Source organism: Chiloscyllium plagiosum, chromosome 5 (genome assembly GCF_004010195.1).
Source record: "Chiloscyllium plagiosum isolate BGI_BamShark_2017 chromosome 5, ASM401019v2, whole genome shotgun sequence".
Taxonomy (NCBI): domain Eukaryota; kingdom Metazoa; phylum Chordata; class Chondrichthyes; order Orectolobiformes; family Hemiscylliidae; genus Chiloscyllium; species Chiloscyllium plagiosum.
Window position 1 is genome coordinate 39,618,995 of NC_057714.1, and position 20,027 is coordinate 39,639,021.

At 39.4% G+C, this 20,027-nt stretch overlaps 1 protein-coding gene and 1 long non-coding RNA gene across 5 annotated transcripts in view; one reads left to right on the forward strand and one right to left on the reverse strand.

The window, feature by feature from the left end:
- The window catches only part of LOC122549809 (glucocorticoid-induced transcript 1 protein-like), a 219,959-nt gene extending 204,769 nt beyond the window's left edge, over positions 1-15,190 (reverse strand). For all 3 annotated transcript variants that reach the window (XM_043689883.1, XM_043689882.1, XM_043689881.1), the window contains exons 1-2: positions 14,534-15,190; positions 4,072-4,223 (exon numbers count right to left, since the gene is read on the reverse strand). In XM_043689883.1, coding sequence (XP_043545818.1) covers positions 4,072-4,223; positions 14,534-14,930 — 549 coding nt within the window. In that variant the 5' untranslated portion in view covers positions 14,931-15,190. The remainder of the gene's footprint in view (positions 1-4,071; positions 4,224-14,533) is intronic.
- LOC122549813 lies at positions 12,142-19,614 on the forward strand. 2 transcript variants are annotated; one of them, XR_006311670.1, is made up of 3 exons: positions 12,142-12,277; positions 15,114-15,676; positions 15,759-19,614. It is a non-coding gene; the product is annotated as an uncharacterized LOC122549813 (long non-coding RNA). The 2 variants fall into 2 exon arrangements; XR_006311669.1 differs by lacking the exon at positions 12,142-12,277 and adding an exon at positions 14,575-14,652.
- The last annotated feature ends 413 nt before the right edge of the window (positions 19,615-20,027 follow it).

A 20,027-nucleotide genomic window follows, 5' to 3' on the forward strand; every position in this document is an offset into this window, starting at 1 on the left:
GAGCTTTCTGCAGTAAAGAATTTGACAGATTCACTAGAGTTATAGGGATGTACAGCAGGGCAACAGACCCTACAGTCCAACTTGTCCATGCCGACCAGATATCCCAACCCAATCTAGTCCCACCTGCCAGCACCTGGACCATATCCCTCCAAATCCTTCTTATTCATATACCTATCCAAAGGCCTTTTAAATATTGCAATTCTACCAGCCTCCACCACTTCCTCTGGCAGCTCATTCCATACATGCACCACCCTCTGCGTGAAAAAGTTGCCCCTTAGGTCACTTTTATATCTTTCCCTTCTCACCCTAAACCTATGCCCTCTAGTTCTAGACTCCCCCACCCCAGGGAAAAACTTTGTCTATTTATCCTATCCATGCCCTCATAATTTTGTAAATCTCGAAAGGTCACCCCTCAGCCTCCAACACTCCAGGGAAAAAAGCCCCAGCCTGTTCAGCCTCTCCCTATAACTGACATCCAACCCTGGCAACATCCTTGTAAATCGTTTTTGAATTCCTTCAAGTTTCACAACATCTTTCCGATAGGAAGGAGATCAGAATTGCACGCAATATTCCAACATTGGCCTAACCAATGTCCTGTACAGCCGCAACATGACCTCGCAACTCCTGTACTCAATACTCTGACCAATAAAGGAAAGCATACCAAATGCCTTCTTCACTATCCTATCTATCTGCAACTCCACTTTCAAGGACCAATGAACCTGTACTCCAAGGTCTTTTTATTCAACAACACTCCCTAGGACCTTACCATTAAGTGTATAAGTCCTGCTGGGATTTGCTTTCCCAAAATGCATTACCTCTCATTTATCTGAATTAAACTCCATCTGCCACTTCTCAGCCCATTGGCCCATCTGATTAAGATCCTGTTGTAATCTGAGGTAACTTTCTTCAGAAGAAATTTTTCCTCATCTGTCTTAAATGTACAATACCTTATTCTGAGATTATGCCCTCTGGTCTCAGACTCTCCCACAGGGGAAATAACCTTTCCACATCAAGCCTGTCATCCCCTAAGCATCTTGTCTGTATCAATAAAGTCACTTTTCATACTTCTAAATTCCAATGAATACAGGCTCAACTTTCTCAACCTCTCCTCATAAGACAGTCACTCCATACCTGTATCATCTCAGTAAACCTCCTGTGGACCCCCTTCAATGTTTGTATATTTTTCCTTAGATTGAAAAACCCAAACTGTCCACAATATTCCAGCTGTGGTCTGACTAGTGCTTTGTATAGTTTTAGCAAAACCTATCTATGTTTATACTCCATTCCTTTTGAAATAAAGACCGGCATTCTGTTTGCCTTCCCTATTACCTGTTGAAGTTGGATGCTAATTTTTTGTGACTCACGAATGAGGGTTTCCAATCCCTCTGTTCTGTAGCTTTCTGCCATCTTTCTTCGTTTAAATGATATTAAGCACTTTTATTCTTCCTGCCAAAATACTAACCTTACATTTTCCTATATTATATTCCATCTGCCAAGTTTTTGCCCACTCATTTAACCTGTTTATATTCCCCCACATCTTATCTTGTGGTTACTGTTACGGAGCCTGTAGACCGCTCTCACAAATAACTTCATTTCCCCAATGATTTCACCTCTCCACCCAAACCAATTTATATCCTGATTTACTGAACGAGGTTCAGCTTTAATGATTGCACTCATGCCTTTCTTTATTAGCAGTGCTACCCCTCTAACTTTATTTAATTCCCCATTCTTCTTGAATGCTATATGGCCTTCAAAATTCAGGACCCCAAACCTTGTCATCCTGCATCCATATCTACCAGATCCTATTTATATACGTCAATGTGTAATATCAATTTCATAATTTTGTTTTGAATGCTACATGCATAATAGAGTCACAGTCATACAGCACAGGAACAGACCCTTCAGCCCAACTCATCCATGCAGACAAAGTTTCTCAAACTAAGCTAGTCCCACTTGCTGCATTTGACCCATATACCTTTAAAGCTTTCCTATTCATGTACCTATCCAAATATCTTTTAAATTTTGTAACTGTACCTGCATTTACCATTTCCTCTGGCAGTTCATTCCACATATGAACCACCCTCTGTGTGTAAATGTTGCCCCTCAGGTCCCTTTTAAATCTTTCTCCTCTCTCCTTAAAAATATGCCCCCTAGTTTTGAACTACCTCACCCTAGGGGAAAGACTTTTGCTATTCACCTTATCTATGCGTCTTATGATTTTATAAACCTCCGCATGGTTTATGACCTCCTACAGTCCAGTGAAAAAAGTCCCAGCCTATCCAGCCTCTCCCTGTAACTCCAGCTCACCAGTTCCAGCAACATCCTGGTAAATCTTTTCTGAACCCTGTCCAATTTAACAATATCCTTCCTATAGCAAGGTGCCTAGAACTGTACTATCCTTTTGTTATAATATCTAACCTTGATAACACAATGACTAAAGGTGGCATGTCACTAATGTATCCTTCAGTAATCTGGAACTTCCCATGCCCAATATATAGTAGAGTAGCCAAGATCTGAACAACAAATGATTTTTAAAAAATCAAAACGCATCCGAGTTGAACCATAAACCCAGCTAAGGATGGACTGTTGATGTATCCTTATATCTATTCTCTGTCCCCCCTGTCATTCTCCACACTACACTTCCCATACTACTATTTTGCTCTTCTGTCTTCACTGCATCCTTTGATTTGCTGCACCACCCAAACTGGAACCCTCATATCCACATTGTTTAATTTAAAGCCCTCACTATTCTCCAAGTTACATAGTTTGCTAGAACACAGTCCCAGCACAGATCAGGTCAGGCTGTTCCACCAGCAAAGCCTTATACTCCTTTTACTGATGCTCCCATGAACTGCAATCCACTTCTTCTACACCAACCTTTGAGCCAAATCTTCATTTCACAAATCCTATGTCCCTTTGCTAATTGGCACATGGCTCAGGTAATAATCCAGAGACCAGAGTAGGCACGCCACCAGTAGTGATTCACTTGGTCCACCGTTAGTGTTCAGGAAATAAAACGCCTTTGTCAGAAACCCCCACACAACCACAACATCAATGCTTTGTTTGGCACCATCAACAAGGCATCTCAGCAAATGTCAGGTATAGCCAAGATAAAGCCTGAATGTGTAAAACCTACTCAACAACACAAAAATGGTTTGCTGAAGCCTAATCTTCAATTATCATCATAATTGATTTCCTTTTTTCAGTTATGCATTCCTGCACCATGCCCACATTACTTATTTTTAAAATTCTTTGATTGGATGTGTCTGTTGCTGGCTAGGTATGCATTGATTGTCACTTCTTCTCGTATCAACAAATGTATCAATCCGTGTTTCAACCCTATTCAACAAATGAGTGCCCACAGCCCTCCAGGTTAGAAATCCTCAAAGAGCTAACAAATTTCAGTTAACAAATTTTTCATCTCAGTCCTAAATGATCAACCCCTTACTTTAAGATTGTAGCCTCCAGTTCTGGATTTCCTGATGAAGGGCTTGTGCCCGAAACATCAACTCTCCTGCTCCTCGGATGCTGCCTGACCGGCTGTGCTTTTCCAGCACCACATTTCGACTCTGATCTCCAGCATCTGCAGTCCTCACTTTCTTCCAATTCTGGATTTCCCAACCGAAGGATACTAATGTCCAAAATCTACTTTGTTGAAATCCTCAAGAATTTTAAATATTTCAGTGTTTTAAGTACTTCAGTGATATCATCTCTCATCCTTATAATCTCCAAGTGAAATACTCCTACATCTCTAGCTATGAGGTGATGATAATAGGGACAGTAGTTCCGCCCAATGACTGACACTGACACAGTCACTGTCACTGTCACTAAAATACATTCTTTAGTCATCTGGAATTTCCTAAACCTAACATAGAGAAGAGCAATAACACCTGAACAAAAAATGATTTTTAAAAAATTAGCATTCAAAACATATTTCTATGGCTAAATTATAAAGCCAATTTATATTAGATCAAGTATTAAACAATATGAATGGCGATTAAGCACTGAGCAAGGTCAGAAAATGACATCACCTTACTACAATAAACTCCAAATCTTTATTCTGTTCTTTACCTGTGTAGACTTGTCCTTCATAGATGATGGGTAGTGTATATGGGGATCACGTGGCCACTGTCCTGTGAGATAAGGTCCTGTTATGGTATCGAGAGAGGAGGTGCGCCGGATTGTACTGCAAGTTCTCATCTGTTGAGATTTGGATCTTTCAACTGTGAAAATTGAAAGAACAGTCAATATTACAAAATGCTTGATCTGATAGTCAGAATGGTCCCACACAAAGGGAATCTACTATTCATATAGTAGATTCATATACATGTTAAACAATTAATGAAGAACAATTAGTTGATCGAGCATACTGCACAATATTGAAAGCACTACTTATATGCAGATACTTTATGGTTAACATTGCATGGCTTAAAATAACATCATGCACACACAATTACCAAGAATTAACTGCAACACTTCTTCCTCCTCTGTCACCAACATTGCAACATTTGAAATTAGATAAAGAATGATTACTGGTGATGACAATAAACCGGTCCCATAAATAACCTGTCTCATGATTTTGTCTTCCTGCTCAAGGAGGTTATGGCCTAGTAGCATTACTGCTAGGCTATTAACCTAGAGACCCAAGTAATATTCTGGGGACCCAATTTGAACCCCATCATGGCAGATGGTGGAATTTGGATTTAATAACAAAATGGAATCAGGGAGGCTGACCACAAAATTATTGCTGATTGTTAGGAAAAATCATCAGGCTTACTAATGACCTTTAGGGAAGGTAACTGCCATCCTTACCTGGTCTGTCTTATGTGTGAATCTAGATCTACAGCCATGTGGTTGACCCTCAAGTGTCCTCTGGTCAATGAATGCTGGCCTGACCACCAACTCCCATAAGCCATGAATGAATTTAAAAATTAAAATCTTGAAAACTAAATATTCACAATAAAAGCAATTTTCTCTTTAACCATCGCAGAGCTCCCATTGTCACTTATTTGTGTTATTCCAAGACTGTGACATTCTTCTCTAAAATAAGATATATCCTGCAAACCCTTCCTACTTCTTAGGGGCAACACTCTATAGTAGCCTGGCAAGGAAGTTTGTGAAAAGCATTTGGTTTGAATGCCATCCAACTCCCAAGAGGTCACAAATTAAAATACACCAGTTATCCTAACCTGTGTACTATAAAATTATTTCAGCTCACTTAGGTTCCAAAGTTTAAGTTTAAAAATGTCATTCAGAAATTGAATGCAGAAAAACTTCTATTGTCACTTATGAACAAAGACCTCTTCAAAAAGCTTAAGTAGTTTGAATAGGCAAAGTAAATGTTAATCAAAGGTAATTATTTAATCAACTAGATCTGACATTGGGAAATGATTTTAGTTACTGGATCTTCTCCAAATATCCTGACTCCACTTTGCTGCAGGAAAGAAGTCTTCCAACATGTTGACACCTTTCTATTCCAAGGGGAGCAAGAGACAAACATGCAAAGAAGCACCCTCCACAGTTTTTTTAAAATCAGTTCACATGGTGACTCCTACCATATAGTTCACTATCTTTTCCACAGCAATTACCAGCATTAACATCTGTGAAGAGTTGTATCTTTAGTGCAAGGCAACGCTAACTTTGTGTCAGCAGTTCTTAATTTGGACAAATCACTGACATAGTTATGCAAACTTTCACATCACCTAGAAAGGTTGGATCTGTGAAGGTCCTAATTCATACATGCAATAACCATCCAGATTATGAAGATGCTATAAAGGAAACCTGGAGACAATAAGCAGCATGCAATAACTTGCAACATTGTAACCTACCAAATTCTGTTACCATTACTAAATCTGCTTCACTGCCTCCACAAATTATTTACTTGTTAGTAGATCTAATCTTTAAGGATTATCATCTGTTATTATCCAGAACAGAGAAATATAGTATTGACATTACTTCCATCGTGTCAGTTCCTGTGATGCTGTTAGCAGTAGGCCTTACATGGCAGAATATCATATTCACACATGACTGAAGATCATTTCAGGAAACAAAAAGAAGAAGAAAAACTCATTGTTGCTCCAGTGCATTTTGCCATAGAATGGTATTGGGCCAGGAATATTGGGATCGAACAACAGAGCAACACATTCAGAAGAAGCTAGGAATCATTTCTTGAGAGTAAAAGTCAAAAAGATAGTATGTGCCACTGAGCAGAAGGAAAGAGGTCACATCCACAGCCTCCCATATTGAAGATTACCAATCTGAGCTATGCTATCAGGGAAATTCATAGCAAAGCAAATACATTATGAATGGATAGGAGAAAGAGAAAAAAAGATGTAAAGAAAGCCAAAACAGTCACACTAGCAACCTTTACACCAACACCAATCACCAAGACTCTAATGACAGTGGCATAGATTAAGCAGTTGATTCTCTTCTGAATAAATAATTCTATGCAGCAGCCTAAAAGGGAATGTATTAGATATGCTATTAAAACAGAAATATTTTAGTGTTTCATCCTAAATCATGCTAATGATTTCTACTCCCACCGTTCCCCTTCAACATTACAAAGAAGAACACAACGTATATATGGAAATCTCTGAATATAAGTAGATTATCAAATAAACATAATTAATTATGTAAGGAATTTGGGAAGACTTCCATCCTGCAAAAGTCAGGTTGATGTTTCTTCCCAAATTGGAACAATAAGCAACAACATCCCAATGCCAATTTCCACCATAAAAGCTAATTAAGGCCGGAATCAGAGTGAGCCGAGCCTATTGCTCCAAGATATAGTTACTGCAAATGTTCTTAAATGAAAATTGCTCGTATTACACTTGCAAGCAAAACTGCCTTACAAGTTTAAGTCATCATATTCCAAGTCCAGAGGTCAGACTGCAAATTAATACTCAAGTGAGAATGTGGAAATTTAATGTTATGAAAGGTGTCACTATATTAAAATTTTATGAGTAATGCTGCAAAAAGAATTGAATTCAAACATATTTTCGATGTTTAACAGACTGAAATGATATGCAATCAACGGACTCAAAGTTGAAATGGTTGTACATTTAATTTCCAGCTAGGTGCTGACAAGTTTCAGCCTGCAGCTATATACCACCAACTCAGTCAATTTCATGAATTCATAACTGGGAAGTTACATTAAATGAAGCATCACTCAGTAAAAAGTATTTCAACTTGGCTACCAATGGGAATACTAATATATAGTTTTAAAAAGTCAATCTCTCAGTCAAAGAGAATGTGAATGAACAAGCATGGCTGCAGAACCTTCTGGTTCTGACTTGCACTGGATACAACCTTATATCATCAAAAAAAATCACAAGAAAAAATTGAAATATCTCAATTGTGATGATGTTCAGTTAATTTATAATTGGGACTTAAGCATTGTCATAGTTGGGTTGTGAGGTTCTCTGTTGCCTGTCAGCCTGAACAACATTGTCAAATGAAAGAATTTACAGTAATAAGCAGAATCCAAACAAAATAATATAAATCTGTTTTTATTATTTCTCATTGGGGATGTTTAAGTCTGTTTTAGCACAAATTAATTACAGTATTAATAGACATAGCAATGCCAAGAATAGGGAAACTTCTGCATTTCTGCATGTTGAAATCTCATGCAAAAGCATTTTTTTTTATATTCATTCAAGGGTCGTGAGCAACACTGGTTGGGCCAGCATTTATTCCTTAATAATGGCACTTGAGGCAGCATTGGTGACCTGCTTTCTTGAATCTCTGCAGTAGGTACAGCCAATGTTGTTCAGAAGGAGTTCCAGGATTGTGACCCAGTGACACTGAAGGAATGGCAATATAGTACCAAGTCAGGATGGTGAGCGGTTGATGAGTAACAAGAAAATGATTGCAAACTCCTTTTATCTGCTGCCCTTGTCCTTCTAGATGGTAGTGTTCATGGATTTGGAAGGTGCTGTCTAAGCAGCCTGGTGAATTTCTACGGTACTTCTGGCAGATGGTACATATTGCTGCTGAGTGACATATGCGGAGGGAATGAATGTGGATGTTATGCCAATCAAGCAGGCTGCTGTATCCAGGATGGTACCGAGCTTCTTCAGTGATAATGGAATTGCACCCATACAATTGCCTTGTTGATGGTGGTCAGACTTCGAATCATTTGGTGGGTTATTCACTCCAAGATTTCTAAACTCTTGAGTTATTCTTGTAGCAACAGTATTTTTATGGCTGGTCCAGTTCAGTGTCTGGTCAATGGTAATCCTCAAGATTGAGGGTGGCACAGTGGTTAGCACTGCTGCCTCACAGCGCCAGGGACCCAGGTTCAATTCCCGCCTCGGGCAACTCTCTGTATGGAGTTTGCACATTCTCCCCATGTCTGCGTGGGTTTGCTCCAGTTTCTTCCCACAGTCCAAAGATGTGCAGGTTAGGTGAAGTGGTAAATGTAGGGGAATGGGTCTGGGTGGGTTGCTCTTCGGAGGGTCCGTGTGTATTTGTTGGTGTCGAAGGTGTAAGTAATCTAATCTAATCTTGATGGCGGGAGATTGAGTAATGACAAATACTGTCAATAATCAGTGACTGGATTGCTTTTTCCTGGAGATGGCACTTGTGTGGCATGAATGTTACTTGAAACTTGTCAGCCCATGAGTTCTTACATTGTTTTTGTCTTGTTGCACTTGGACATAGACTGTTTCAGTATCCGAGCTGTGTATGGTGCTGAACATTGTGTAGCATCAGCAAAATCTTCACTTCTGATGTTACGATGGAAGAAAAGTCATTGGTGAAGCAGGTGAAAATGGTTGGGCCCAGGACACTACCTTAATGAATTCATGCAGTGATGGTCTGGAGCCAAGATGGCACTAAAATATCCCCAGTTGTGGTGTTTGATTAAATATTTAATCCCACAGTGCACGCAAATGCAAATATTTTATATGACCAAGATACCATCCAATTTGGCAGAATAATAAAAGGTCTTAAACAGCTCCAGAACAATCTTGAATCTGTTTATTTCTTCTAAGGCAGTTCTCCTTATTATATATCAAATGTCATACTTTGGAGCTTCAGCAAGCTATGAAACAAATATAAAAGATTTCAACCAGGAGAAAGTGAGGACTGCAGATCAGAGATCAGAGTCAAAAAACATAGGGTGTGCTAGAAAAGCACAGCCAGTTATGCAGCATCCGAGGAGCAGGAGAGTCGACGTTTTGAGCATATGCTCTCTCATTCCTGATGAAGGGTTTTTGCTCAAAATGTTGACGCTACTACTCCTCGGATGCTGCCTGACCAGCTGTGCTTTTCCAGCACCACACTTTTTGACTCTGATAAAAGATTTCAAACAAATAGACAGTATAGTGGACAGGATAGCATGGTTATCAATACTGCCTATAATTTTATGTCTGTGCAGCAACTCTAATCGTCACATGATGCTGTGAACAAATTGCCCTCCCTTTAAATTACCATTCATGCAAAATAAAACATTTACAAGGGACTGTACACTTAAAGAGATCATCCATGCACTTGAAGAAAATATTTACAAATTGGTAATTGAATATAGATAAATGTAATTTTGCAAAGCACTTTGGTGAGAAAGAAACAATTACTAGACAAATAATGGAAAGATACCTAGGGATTCAAATGAACAACTTCCAAAAAGGTTCAGGTACATTTGACAAGAATCAGCCATTCAGCTCTGAACTTTTTCACATCAAGTTACTTCATATCAGATATGTGCTGAAATTCCATTTATTTGCATTTGCTACATACCCATCTGCATCCTTATTAAATAAAAATCTAATTGTAAAAATTTCAAAGAATCCAGAATCCATGAATGCAGATCATATGTAATCGAATAGAATGGAATAGGCTTAAGAGGGTGGATAATATACAATAGTACTGCATCTTCTTCAGCACCCAAACTTTCATTTCCATGCACTAAATCCCTAGATGGGTCTGGACATCATCACTTATGTTGTTCCATTTAGTGCTTACTCCAATACTTTGTTTTGGTTTCTTACCCCAAAAATGCTTTACTTCACATTTTTACAGATGACTTCTTGTTTTCAACCCTTGATGAGGAAATGCTGCATGAATTCACTCCTAATTCATTTAATTATACTTTTTTTTTGTTATGAGTTCCACCAGAAGTGTTTTTCTTCTCAATTTCTCTGCATATTAGTATATACTTTTACTATTAAAAATCTCAAGCAGGCCATCCCTCAATCTTCTAAATTCAAAAAAAACTAATGATGTTTCAGATATCTGTCCTTAGAATTTAACCCTTTGACCCTGAGGAATTTGTTCTGATGAATGTATACTATGTCTTCTCTAAGGTCAAAATTCTTTCCTGAGATTTGGTGTTCAAAATTGAATACATTATAAAGACCTATAAAACTTTAGATTTTATAAATAGGGATATAAACTTGGGGAGTAATTTTAACATTATGAATACAGACTAATTAGCATTTCCTCATCAAGGGTTGAAAACTGGAAGTCATCTGTAAAAATGTGAGGTAAAGCATTTTTGGGGGTAAGAAAACAAAGTATTAGAGTAAGCAAAAATGGAATAACACATAACAGTGGTGACATACAGACCCATCTTGGGATTTAGTGCATGGAAATTAAAGTTTGGGTACTGAAGAAGATGCAGTATTCTATATTTTCCACCCCCTTAAGCCTACTCCATTCTATTAAATACTGTAATTTGGCTGTTGCCACATAATTGAATTCAGAAAGAAAAGTGAAACATAGATTCACCAGTTTGAGAAATTATACTTATGAAGGACACTAGACACAACGGCAAGAGCAAAGTCAAACATCTTTATCAAATAAATTGGTGATAGATTAAATAGTCTCTAACTAGGGAGTCAGCAAAAATGGTCATTAATTTAAAATTAATCACCAAGAGAGTAAAGAAAAAGTTTATGAGAAGTGCCTTTAAAGTTGTTGGGAGTTTGGACTGCTTTGGAGAGGAATAGGAGGAGATTGTTATATTATTCGGAGATCAAAGCAAAGGATTCTGGGAGAGACAGGGGATTGAGATTAGATTTTGCTTATTCCAGTAGAAAGCTGGGAAAGACATGATGAGAAAATGAGTTTTATTCAGAGTTTGAAAATTCTACATTTCCATCTGCAATGCTCTGATTTTAATGACACATAAATAGTACTACACCAAAATTATTACTGAGCTTGGAATTATGATATATTCGCCCATTTATGCTAAGGACTGCAAGTCACAAATTAGCATGCAAGAATCCACACTATACTGTAGCTTCATTGACCAGTACAGCAAAATATCAGAAATTGCAGCATCTGTGGGGAGAAAGAGTAAACCTCTCTGAGTCTGGCAACTCTTCATTACAACTAAGTTGCTGGAGTGTTATTTATGCCAAAGATAGGGTGATGGAAGAAGAGGTGAACAGATGGGTGGCAAGCAAAACTTACCTGTTCACCAAAAAGACCATTAGTTGTTCAGAATAACTGACATTCATCAAGCTTATTAGAGTGCAACTTGAATTTATTTTTAAAAATCAAATTACAAGATTTTTTTCCACTGTACGAAATATGCATGTCCAATCATAATAGGCATGTATTTCTATCCAAAAGGGAATTTTAGTCTAAAAATTGAATTTTTTAATCTGAAAATACTTGAACCAAAAATAAAGTGTTTTAATTCTGGAATTCGTACATAAAAACTGATCTCAATTATAAATACTTTATTGCAGCCAACTCCGAACTAGATACAAGATCGACAGGCCAAATCGTCGTCCACACCAAAATATCCAAGAACCACTGACGCAACGGTAATATTCAATGGAAATCTGGAGTGGTACTCGCCCCAAGAAAGAGAATGAAGCTGGAATAAATGTAATCTTCCTAGTATAAAATACAGGAATGAGGTTGTATTCTTACAATCCCTCGTAAAACGACCTCACAAACCAATCTGACCTTTCTTTTAAAAAACGCAAATCTTCCAAAGATTGCCAGCAGAAATCAATCTGATCTTTAAACAGTTACCTCTTCCTAAATTAAAGGAACTGGAGTAGGTCTACACCTGAACCCGTCGCGTTATGGTTCAGTTCGTTCAAAATAAACCCTGACAGACAGAGACATCACCTCTAGTTCCCACACAAGGAAGCCCATTTTCAGCCCCGCCTCCATTCACTGGCTCCCGGCCTGCCACCTTGCTCTCAGACCGAGTGTGACAGCTAGCTGCGCCTTCCGAGAAACTAATGTATGCGTTTATTTTTTAAAAAATATGTTGATGTTGATATTCATGGAAAGATCTGCAAACAGAGAACGCCAGGTACGACATACTGATTTGTATATGTACAAATAAAGCATCAAATGTGCAATAGTGGCTTGCACAGGATGGCTGACGATAATTGAAACCGGTCAATGTGTTAAAAGATGTACGACACAACGTGTCTTTTTGGAAACCCTGGGTTGACTGCATGAGATTTCTGCAGAAGTCAGAAGGGCATCTGGAAATCAGAGGCGAACTCATGCCCGATTCATGGAAACCAGGTCAGGCAACAACCGCGTTATGTAAACAGTGAAAGGCGAACAAGCCACCGACTTCTTAAATATCAGGCCACCATAAGAAGGATGACCAAGTTAAGAGATTGGAATCTTCAAAGATTTATGCAAAAATTGTTCACGGTTTCAATTATTATTAAAAATGCAATTCGACAGTTAGGCTTTTTCTGAACAAAGTCCACAACTGCGTGCATTTCATGCAAGCTTAACGTTTTAGTTGGGTTTGTGGGTCGCCCTTTGCTATGGCCCCTGAATGAATTAAAATGCCACAAGCCCTCGGTCCATGTGTTACTGTCTGAATGCCAAGTACATTCGGCAGTTCTGCAATAAAGCAGCCCATTCTCCCGCACTGAATATCATTATCGCCATTTAAAATATATTCTCCTCCTACTTAAACGCACACATTGGAAAGGCCGCAAGTGATTAGAATCAAATTTAGGACCGCATTTTATCACGCACGTCTGTGTGGACAGAGACAGTTAAAACTATCGTTTTCATTTTTTCAGGTTTTTCTTCACCTCCCCTTTCCCATTTGGAAAATTATCTAAGTTTCTGCATCAGCAGGTGTGAATCTGGAGGTAAAACCCTGAAGCTATAACCCCAATACCTTGGCTTCATTGCTGCAGTTGGCTCGTAAACAACCCAAAAGCCATTACGAAAAGGTGAAATTTTAATCGAGTGGTCAAAATAAATACCTAATACAATGAAACTTGACATTAATCAAGCCTAGAGCTATGCAGATAAAAATAGATACTGAGCAGATTACAACATGAGCACATTTTTGCCTGCCAATAGAAAATCCAGCTACAAAGTTCACCTGCACACAAAAATATCAGCCATTTATGGTGATCAGACGTAATTCCTTGCAAAAATAAGCACGCCAGGATGCAGATGCCAATATTTCATTGTATCACAATGTACCTTATTTTAATTAAAATGTATTGGTTCATTTGACCTCTTTAAATATCTTATGCTGTTCTTGCTGTTTTGAAGCAATGCTTTCCTTCGTAGCAACACAATATTGGCACTGGTAGAAAGTGAGAAATCTTCATAAATAATGGTTTAAAAAGCAACCCATTTCTCAGCCACCCTCCAGCTATCCCCCCCACCTCCCCCCAAAGTTGCAGTGTTTTACAGATTAATACAAAGCAAAACTCAGTTTGGCGTTTCTCAGCATTTGAATGGGGGAAGTGGAATTCGTAATGATGGATATAAAACAACTGGGCAAATACTGAAATGCTGTTGGCTTTTACAATTTATATGAATGTATTTTGCGCCGCCGTTTGCACTTGCTGTCAATTACATTTTGACAGTGTAAATATAAAGTGCACGGTTTCTGAAATATACAAGGCAGATCATTTTAAAATGAAAAGAAAACGAACTGTTCAGCAAATCAAGAACTGATTTCAGATTTTGTCTTTGAAAATTAATTCTTAAAATGTTCACATGCCTTTTACCATCATAAATAAAACAATCTATTATTGCTTCATACGTGGATATGGAAAGCTGACATCATGTAGTAGATCAAGTCCCAGAGAGAGAAAAAAAATCCCTCTGGGTCTCTGCCTAGCCTGCCCACACAGCTTTCCCCACCTCTTCCCCCCCCCACCCCATGTCATTTACATCCCCTTCTGCATCAACAAAAAAAAATCGCCAACCCCTGCAGTTTTTTTTGTATCTTAATCACACGCAGGAAATAAACAATTGCAGTTTCTTACACCTTACGTTTAAACAACATCGAGCTCCGTAGTTGTATTGCTTCTGTGGAGCTTTAGCAACTACTACGTGGACGTTTCTTTATCAATTGGTGAAAAAAAATCCCAATTATCTTTTTTTGTTTTAAAACGTATGGACTCCATACACTTGTACAATTTTTTTGAAAAATACCAACCTCTGTAAACAGATTTGATTAAAAAAAGGTAGTAAATAATCTGAAAAACACGCCTTTATGTAATTTGTACCGTTCTACTCTTTTAACTTAACTGAAACAACAATAGCCTGTCTCTTTGGCATTCTTCTATACCTTTATAAACAGGAGAGCTAGGGCTCCTTCTTTCAGGTGGGCTCCTGCTGTCAGATGACCGCCTATGTCTCATCCGTCCGTCAGCGGCAACAATTGGAGCCGGAACCCAGAATGAAGAGGTGGGCGAGGAGGTCGGGGAAAGTTTCTGTCCGTTGGGGGTAATGGATGTGGCTGTTGAGGTCGAGGTGGTTGCAGTTGCTGTTGATGCAGAGTGAACTGTGGCTGTTGCCGGTGAGCTGGTGCTGGTAGTGCCGTTGCAGGAGGAGGAGCGGGTCGGGCTGTTATTGCCTTGTCTCAGCTGGAATGGCACGGTGGCCCTGATGGGCTGCAGGCGGTTCGAAGTCGGCGAGCCATTGCGCCGCATTCTTTGAGACGCTTGTTGTGACGACGATGACATGCTGAAATCGCTTTAATACAGTAACGTTGTTGATATTAATTATAACAAATGTACTGTTTAAAAATGCAGCAAGATCTTCACACCAGAGATCCCAGGACGTTCAAGAATATTTTGGTTCTTCTGTTATTTTCCCAAACGATGTTCTGTTATGAGTGATTTATTTCCCCTCTCTTCTTCGAATAGGTCCGGTTGTGAGATGCTGCTTGTTGAAGTGCCTCTAGTTAATCCCAAGCGTTGTGTCTCACTCATTCGCCTCGCTATCCTCAACCTAGCTCCACGCATAAATGACAAGCCAGCTGCAAGCAGAGAATCCTGTCCTGCGCCAATCAGAGAGCGAGTTGTAGCTCAGAACGACATCCCAGTACTCCAATGGAACGTGGTCATTGACATCCCTCTCGACCAATTGTAGACAAAGAGCACTGCTCACGGTGACACCACATATTATTGGCGGTTGGCCGACGATGACGTTTAATTGACATCTCAATTCCCCAACCAATGGAAAGGAAATTAAGGAAGAAGGCAAGTCACTGTAGACCCCTCCACTATTGGATGTTGAAATCGTCGAATGGCAGCCTTTCCTGGAGTCGCTCTCCCTGATTCTCCTCTTCATGCGGCTCTGAGCGTGCGCATTTGTGACGCACCTGTGATTGACATTTCCACGCGAGTCGTCTGTTCAGTGAGAGGGCTGTAGTTGTGCTGAGCCTGGAAATAGTTATATCTGTTTCTCTTTTGGATCGCATTGTCAAGTAAGTTACTTAAACACCTGCTGGTGTGTACTTGGAATGCATTTTTTTTAAGTTCTAGTTATTACTGCATGGTCTTTGACAGTCCCTCAGGACCTCAAGCTGGATGACACTCTTCCACTCCGGCGTTGCGTATCCCGAACTAACTCGATGGTTCATTAATGATGCCGCACATCCTATCGTTGGTCAGGCAAGGTGGTGTTAGAAGAGCCGCGTCAGTAGGAACCGAAGAAAAATACTGTGGATGATATAAATCGGAGACAAAAACAGAAATTGCTGGAAAAGCTCAGCTGGTCCGACAGTACCTGTGGAGAGAAATTAATTAACGTTTCGGGTCGAGTGACTCTTCCTCAGAACTGACCTGCTGAGCTTTTCCAGCAATTTCTGTTTTTATCAGTAAGATGTTCGGATTTCACACCTACCTATCTTTGTATTTCAATTTCACCTGAGTTTATTGGATATGCTCCAATACATTTGCAGATGCTTATTCTCCAGTTTGGAGAGTATTGAAGAAAAGATTCTCACAATTCAGTGAGGATATTGCATTTTTTCAAGAAACCTTCATGGATATGTTCTGTTTGGTCTGTCGAGAAGCTAAACTCTAGTGGGAAGCATCATTGATGTGGGATGGTGTGTTGTGTTGAGAAAGATGGAGAAGAATGCAATTACACTGCCTAAGCTGGAGAGTTGGTACATGCATTGAGTCTGTGGTGGATCTAATGGAGAGAATCGCAACTTGACCTGATGTCATCTTGCAACAAACAGGAGGACGGTGACAAATTTCTGCAAACAGCCAAATTTGCTGTAATGGTATACCACTCTCATCCATCATAATCCAACCTCACATCTGCTGTAATTTGTCACAAATAACCATTCTGAGATGTCAGCGATGCTTGATAACACCTTTCATAACTTTACTAATGATCGAGAATAGATTCATGGGGCAGTAATCAGCCAGATTGGATTTGTCCTGCTTTTTTGTATGTACAACATACCTGGGTAATTTTCCACATGGCTGGGATGTAGGGTTATAGCTGTACTGGACAAACTGGCAAGGGATGTGGCAAGTTCTGGAGCTCAAGTCTTCAGTAATATTGCCAGAATGTTGTCAGTCCTAATCACCTTATCAGTATCTACTCCTTTCAGTGTTTCTGTTGAGCAAATCTAACTCACTGAAAACTGCTATCTATGATCTTGAGGACCTCTGGAGGAGACCCAGATGGATTATCCACTTAGCACTTCTGGCTGAGGATTGTTGCAAATGCTTCAGCCTTAATCTTTGCACTGATTTTCTGTGCTCATCCATTACTGAAGTTGGGATATTTATGGAGCCTCCTCCTCTAGTGAACTATTTGTCTACCTCCATTCAAGACTAGATATGGCAGGACTTCAGAGCTTAGATCTGAACTGTTGGTTGTGGGATTGCTTAGCTCTGCCTGTTCCTTGTTGTTTATGCTGTTTGACATGTAAGTTGCCCTGTTTTGTAGCTTCACAAGGTTGACACATCATTTTTTGGTATGCCTTGTCCTGCTGCTGGATGTCTTCCTGCAGTATTCAATGAACTAAGTTGATCTCCTGCCTTGATACTAATAGTAGAGTTGGGGAATAGGTAGGCCCCTAAGGGGAAATGTAATTTTATCAATGCTGCTGATGACTCACAACTCATGGATTTCTTGAGTTGTTAGATCTGTACAAACACAGTCACATTCATGTAGTAGTGCCACACAACCTGATAGAGGGTATTCTTATTGTGAAGACAGAACTTCATCTTCATAAGGACTGTGTGATGGTCACTCTTACTGATACTGTTATGGACAAACATATCTACAGCAAACAGATTGGTGAGGGTGAGGTCAAATATGTTTTTCTTACTTGTTGGTTTCCTCAGTACTTTCCACAGACCCAGTCTAGCAGCTAGGTCTTCTAGGACTTGACCAGCTCAGTCAATTGTGATGCTGCCAAGCTACTATTCGTAGTGGATACTGAAGTCTCCCATTCAGAGTAAATTATGCACCCTTTCTACCTTCAGTTATTCCTTCAAGTGCTGTTCAACATAGAGGTGTACTAATTAGCTGGAGGGGGAGGCTGACTCAGACAGCAGCACCCTCCTGCCTGTATACCAATGTGCAACTGCATTATGTGCAAAGTATAATCCCATAAGTTTGATTATGTCAGGCTGTTGCTTGACCAATTTTGGTACTGGCCCTCACACATTAAAAAGGAGGACTTTGTGGGGAACAGGACTACCTTTTAGTTGACAGTACCTCAGTCAAAGCCAGTTGGTCCTCCAGTTTCATTCCCTATTCCTTTTCTAGTGGTTGATACAACTGAGTTCTTGCTAAGCTACTTCAGAGGGCAGATAAGAATTGACTACATTGTTTGTCTCTTATATCACAAGCATGCAATAACCACAAAACGATGGCAGTTTCCTTCCCAAAAGGGCATAATTGAGTCAGGTGTGTTTTTACAACAGTTAACACAATTGACAATGGCTTGATAGTTACTATTATACTTTGAAATACAGATTTTTTTTTAATTGAATTCAAATTCCACCACCTGCTCTGTTGGGATTCAAACCCAGGACTCAGAACATTACCTTGCATTTCTGGATTACTCATCCTTTTAAGGTGTGATTTCATGAGTATGGCTATGATGGACTCTTTCTTGACTGATCTGAGAGACAGCTCTTCCAAATTTGGCGCTAGGGCTCAGATTTTGGTACAATGGATTCTGCAGGATCAGCACTCCTGAGTTCACTATTATCAGTTTCAGTGTCTCAATCTATCCCAAGTGCTCTGTCTGATTTCAGTCCTTTTTTGAGAGCTCTTTGCAGTTTGATATGACTGAATGTTTTGTGAGTCAATTTCCAAAGGCCACAATTGTTTAACTTGATGAGTTTTTATGTCAAACAATATGGTTTCATATTCATTATTAGACTTTTAATTCAGGTTTATTAGGCTGTCAGCCATGGTGGGATTCAAACCCAGGTCCCCAAAACATTACCTGGCTCTCTGGATTATTCATTCATCAAGAATGCCACACTAGGCCATCACTTCCCCTATAGATAGATTAAAGATATTGGGGCTGGTCTCCTTAGAGAAGAAAATGTTGAACGAAGATTTTACAGAGACACAGAATCATGAGAGATCTTTACACAATACATTTTCAAAAAATTAGATGTACTATCAGAATATAATTTGGAGGCAAGAATATAACACAATTGACAGATCAAAAGAAGCACTTTAGAGTACTGTAGAAGAAAATCTAGAATTTGAGTATGGATTGAATATGAACTCTCCTACACCCTGGTTCGAACCCCTGCAAAACTGAGACAGTGGTGAGAATCCTTTGTGTGGAAGCAGGCTATTTAGCCCTTTGAGTTCAAACCAGCTCCCCTAACAGCATCCCACCCTGACCCAGATACTTACCCTATCCCTACAACAATAAAAGAAATACAATTGAAAGAAAATGGAGTGAGTTATCACTTTGGAATAAATTAATAAGCCTGTCTAGTAAGAGAATATGATAACACATCATGGTAGTTGTGATGCTGAAGTTATAAGGCTTGAGATTGCAATAAGTCATTTAAGAATTTATGGATTCTGAAGAAAGATCACTTGACCTGAAACATTAACTCTGCTTCCTGTCCACAGATGCTGCCAGACTAGCAGAGTTTTCCTAGCAATTTCCAAGCAATGTTTTGTTTCTGATTTCTAGTATCTGCAGTTCTTTGTGATTTTTGTTCAGTCTTTATTGACCAAGCTCTTAAAAGTGTTTGAAAATAACTATTAACCACTACCTAGTTTCCTATCATAAAACCAATTTCATAATCATGTTGCCACAGTGTCTTTTATTCCATAACCTCTAGAGGCATAGAGTCATAGAAATGTACAACACAGAAACAGAATCTTTGGTCCAACTTGTCCATGTCAACCAGATATCCTCAACTAATTTAGTCCATTTGTCAGCACATGGCCCATAAGCCTCTAAACCCTTTCTATTCATATACCCATCCAGATGCCTTTTAAAATGTTGTAATTGGAGCAGTCTCCACCACTTCCTCCAGCGGCTCATTCCATACACTTACCACCCTCTGCATGAATAAGTTGCCCTTTAGGTCCCTTTTAAATCTTTCCCCTCCCATCTTAAATCTATGCCTCTAGTTCTGGACGTCCCCATCCCAGGGAAAAGACTTTGTCTATTTGCCTTATCCACGCCCCTTATTGTAAAGGTCACCCCTTCAGCCTCTGATGCTCTGGGGAAAAACAGCCAAACCTGTTCAGCCTCTCCCTATAGCTCAAACTCTCCAACCCTGGCAACATCCTTGTAAATCTTTTCTAAACCCTTTCAAGTT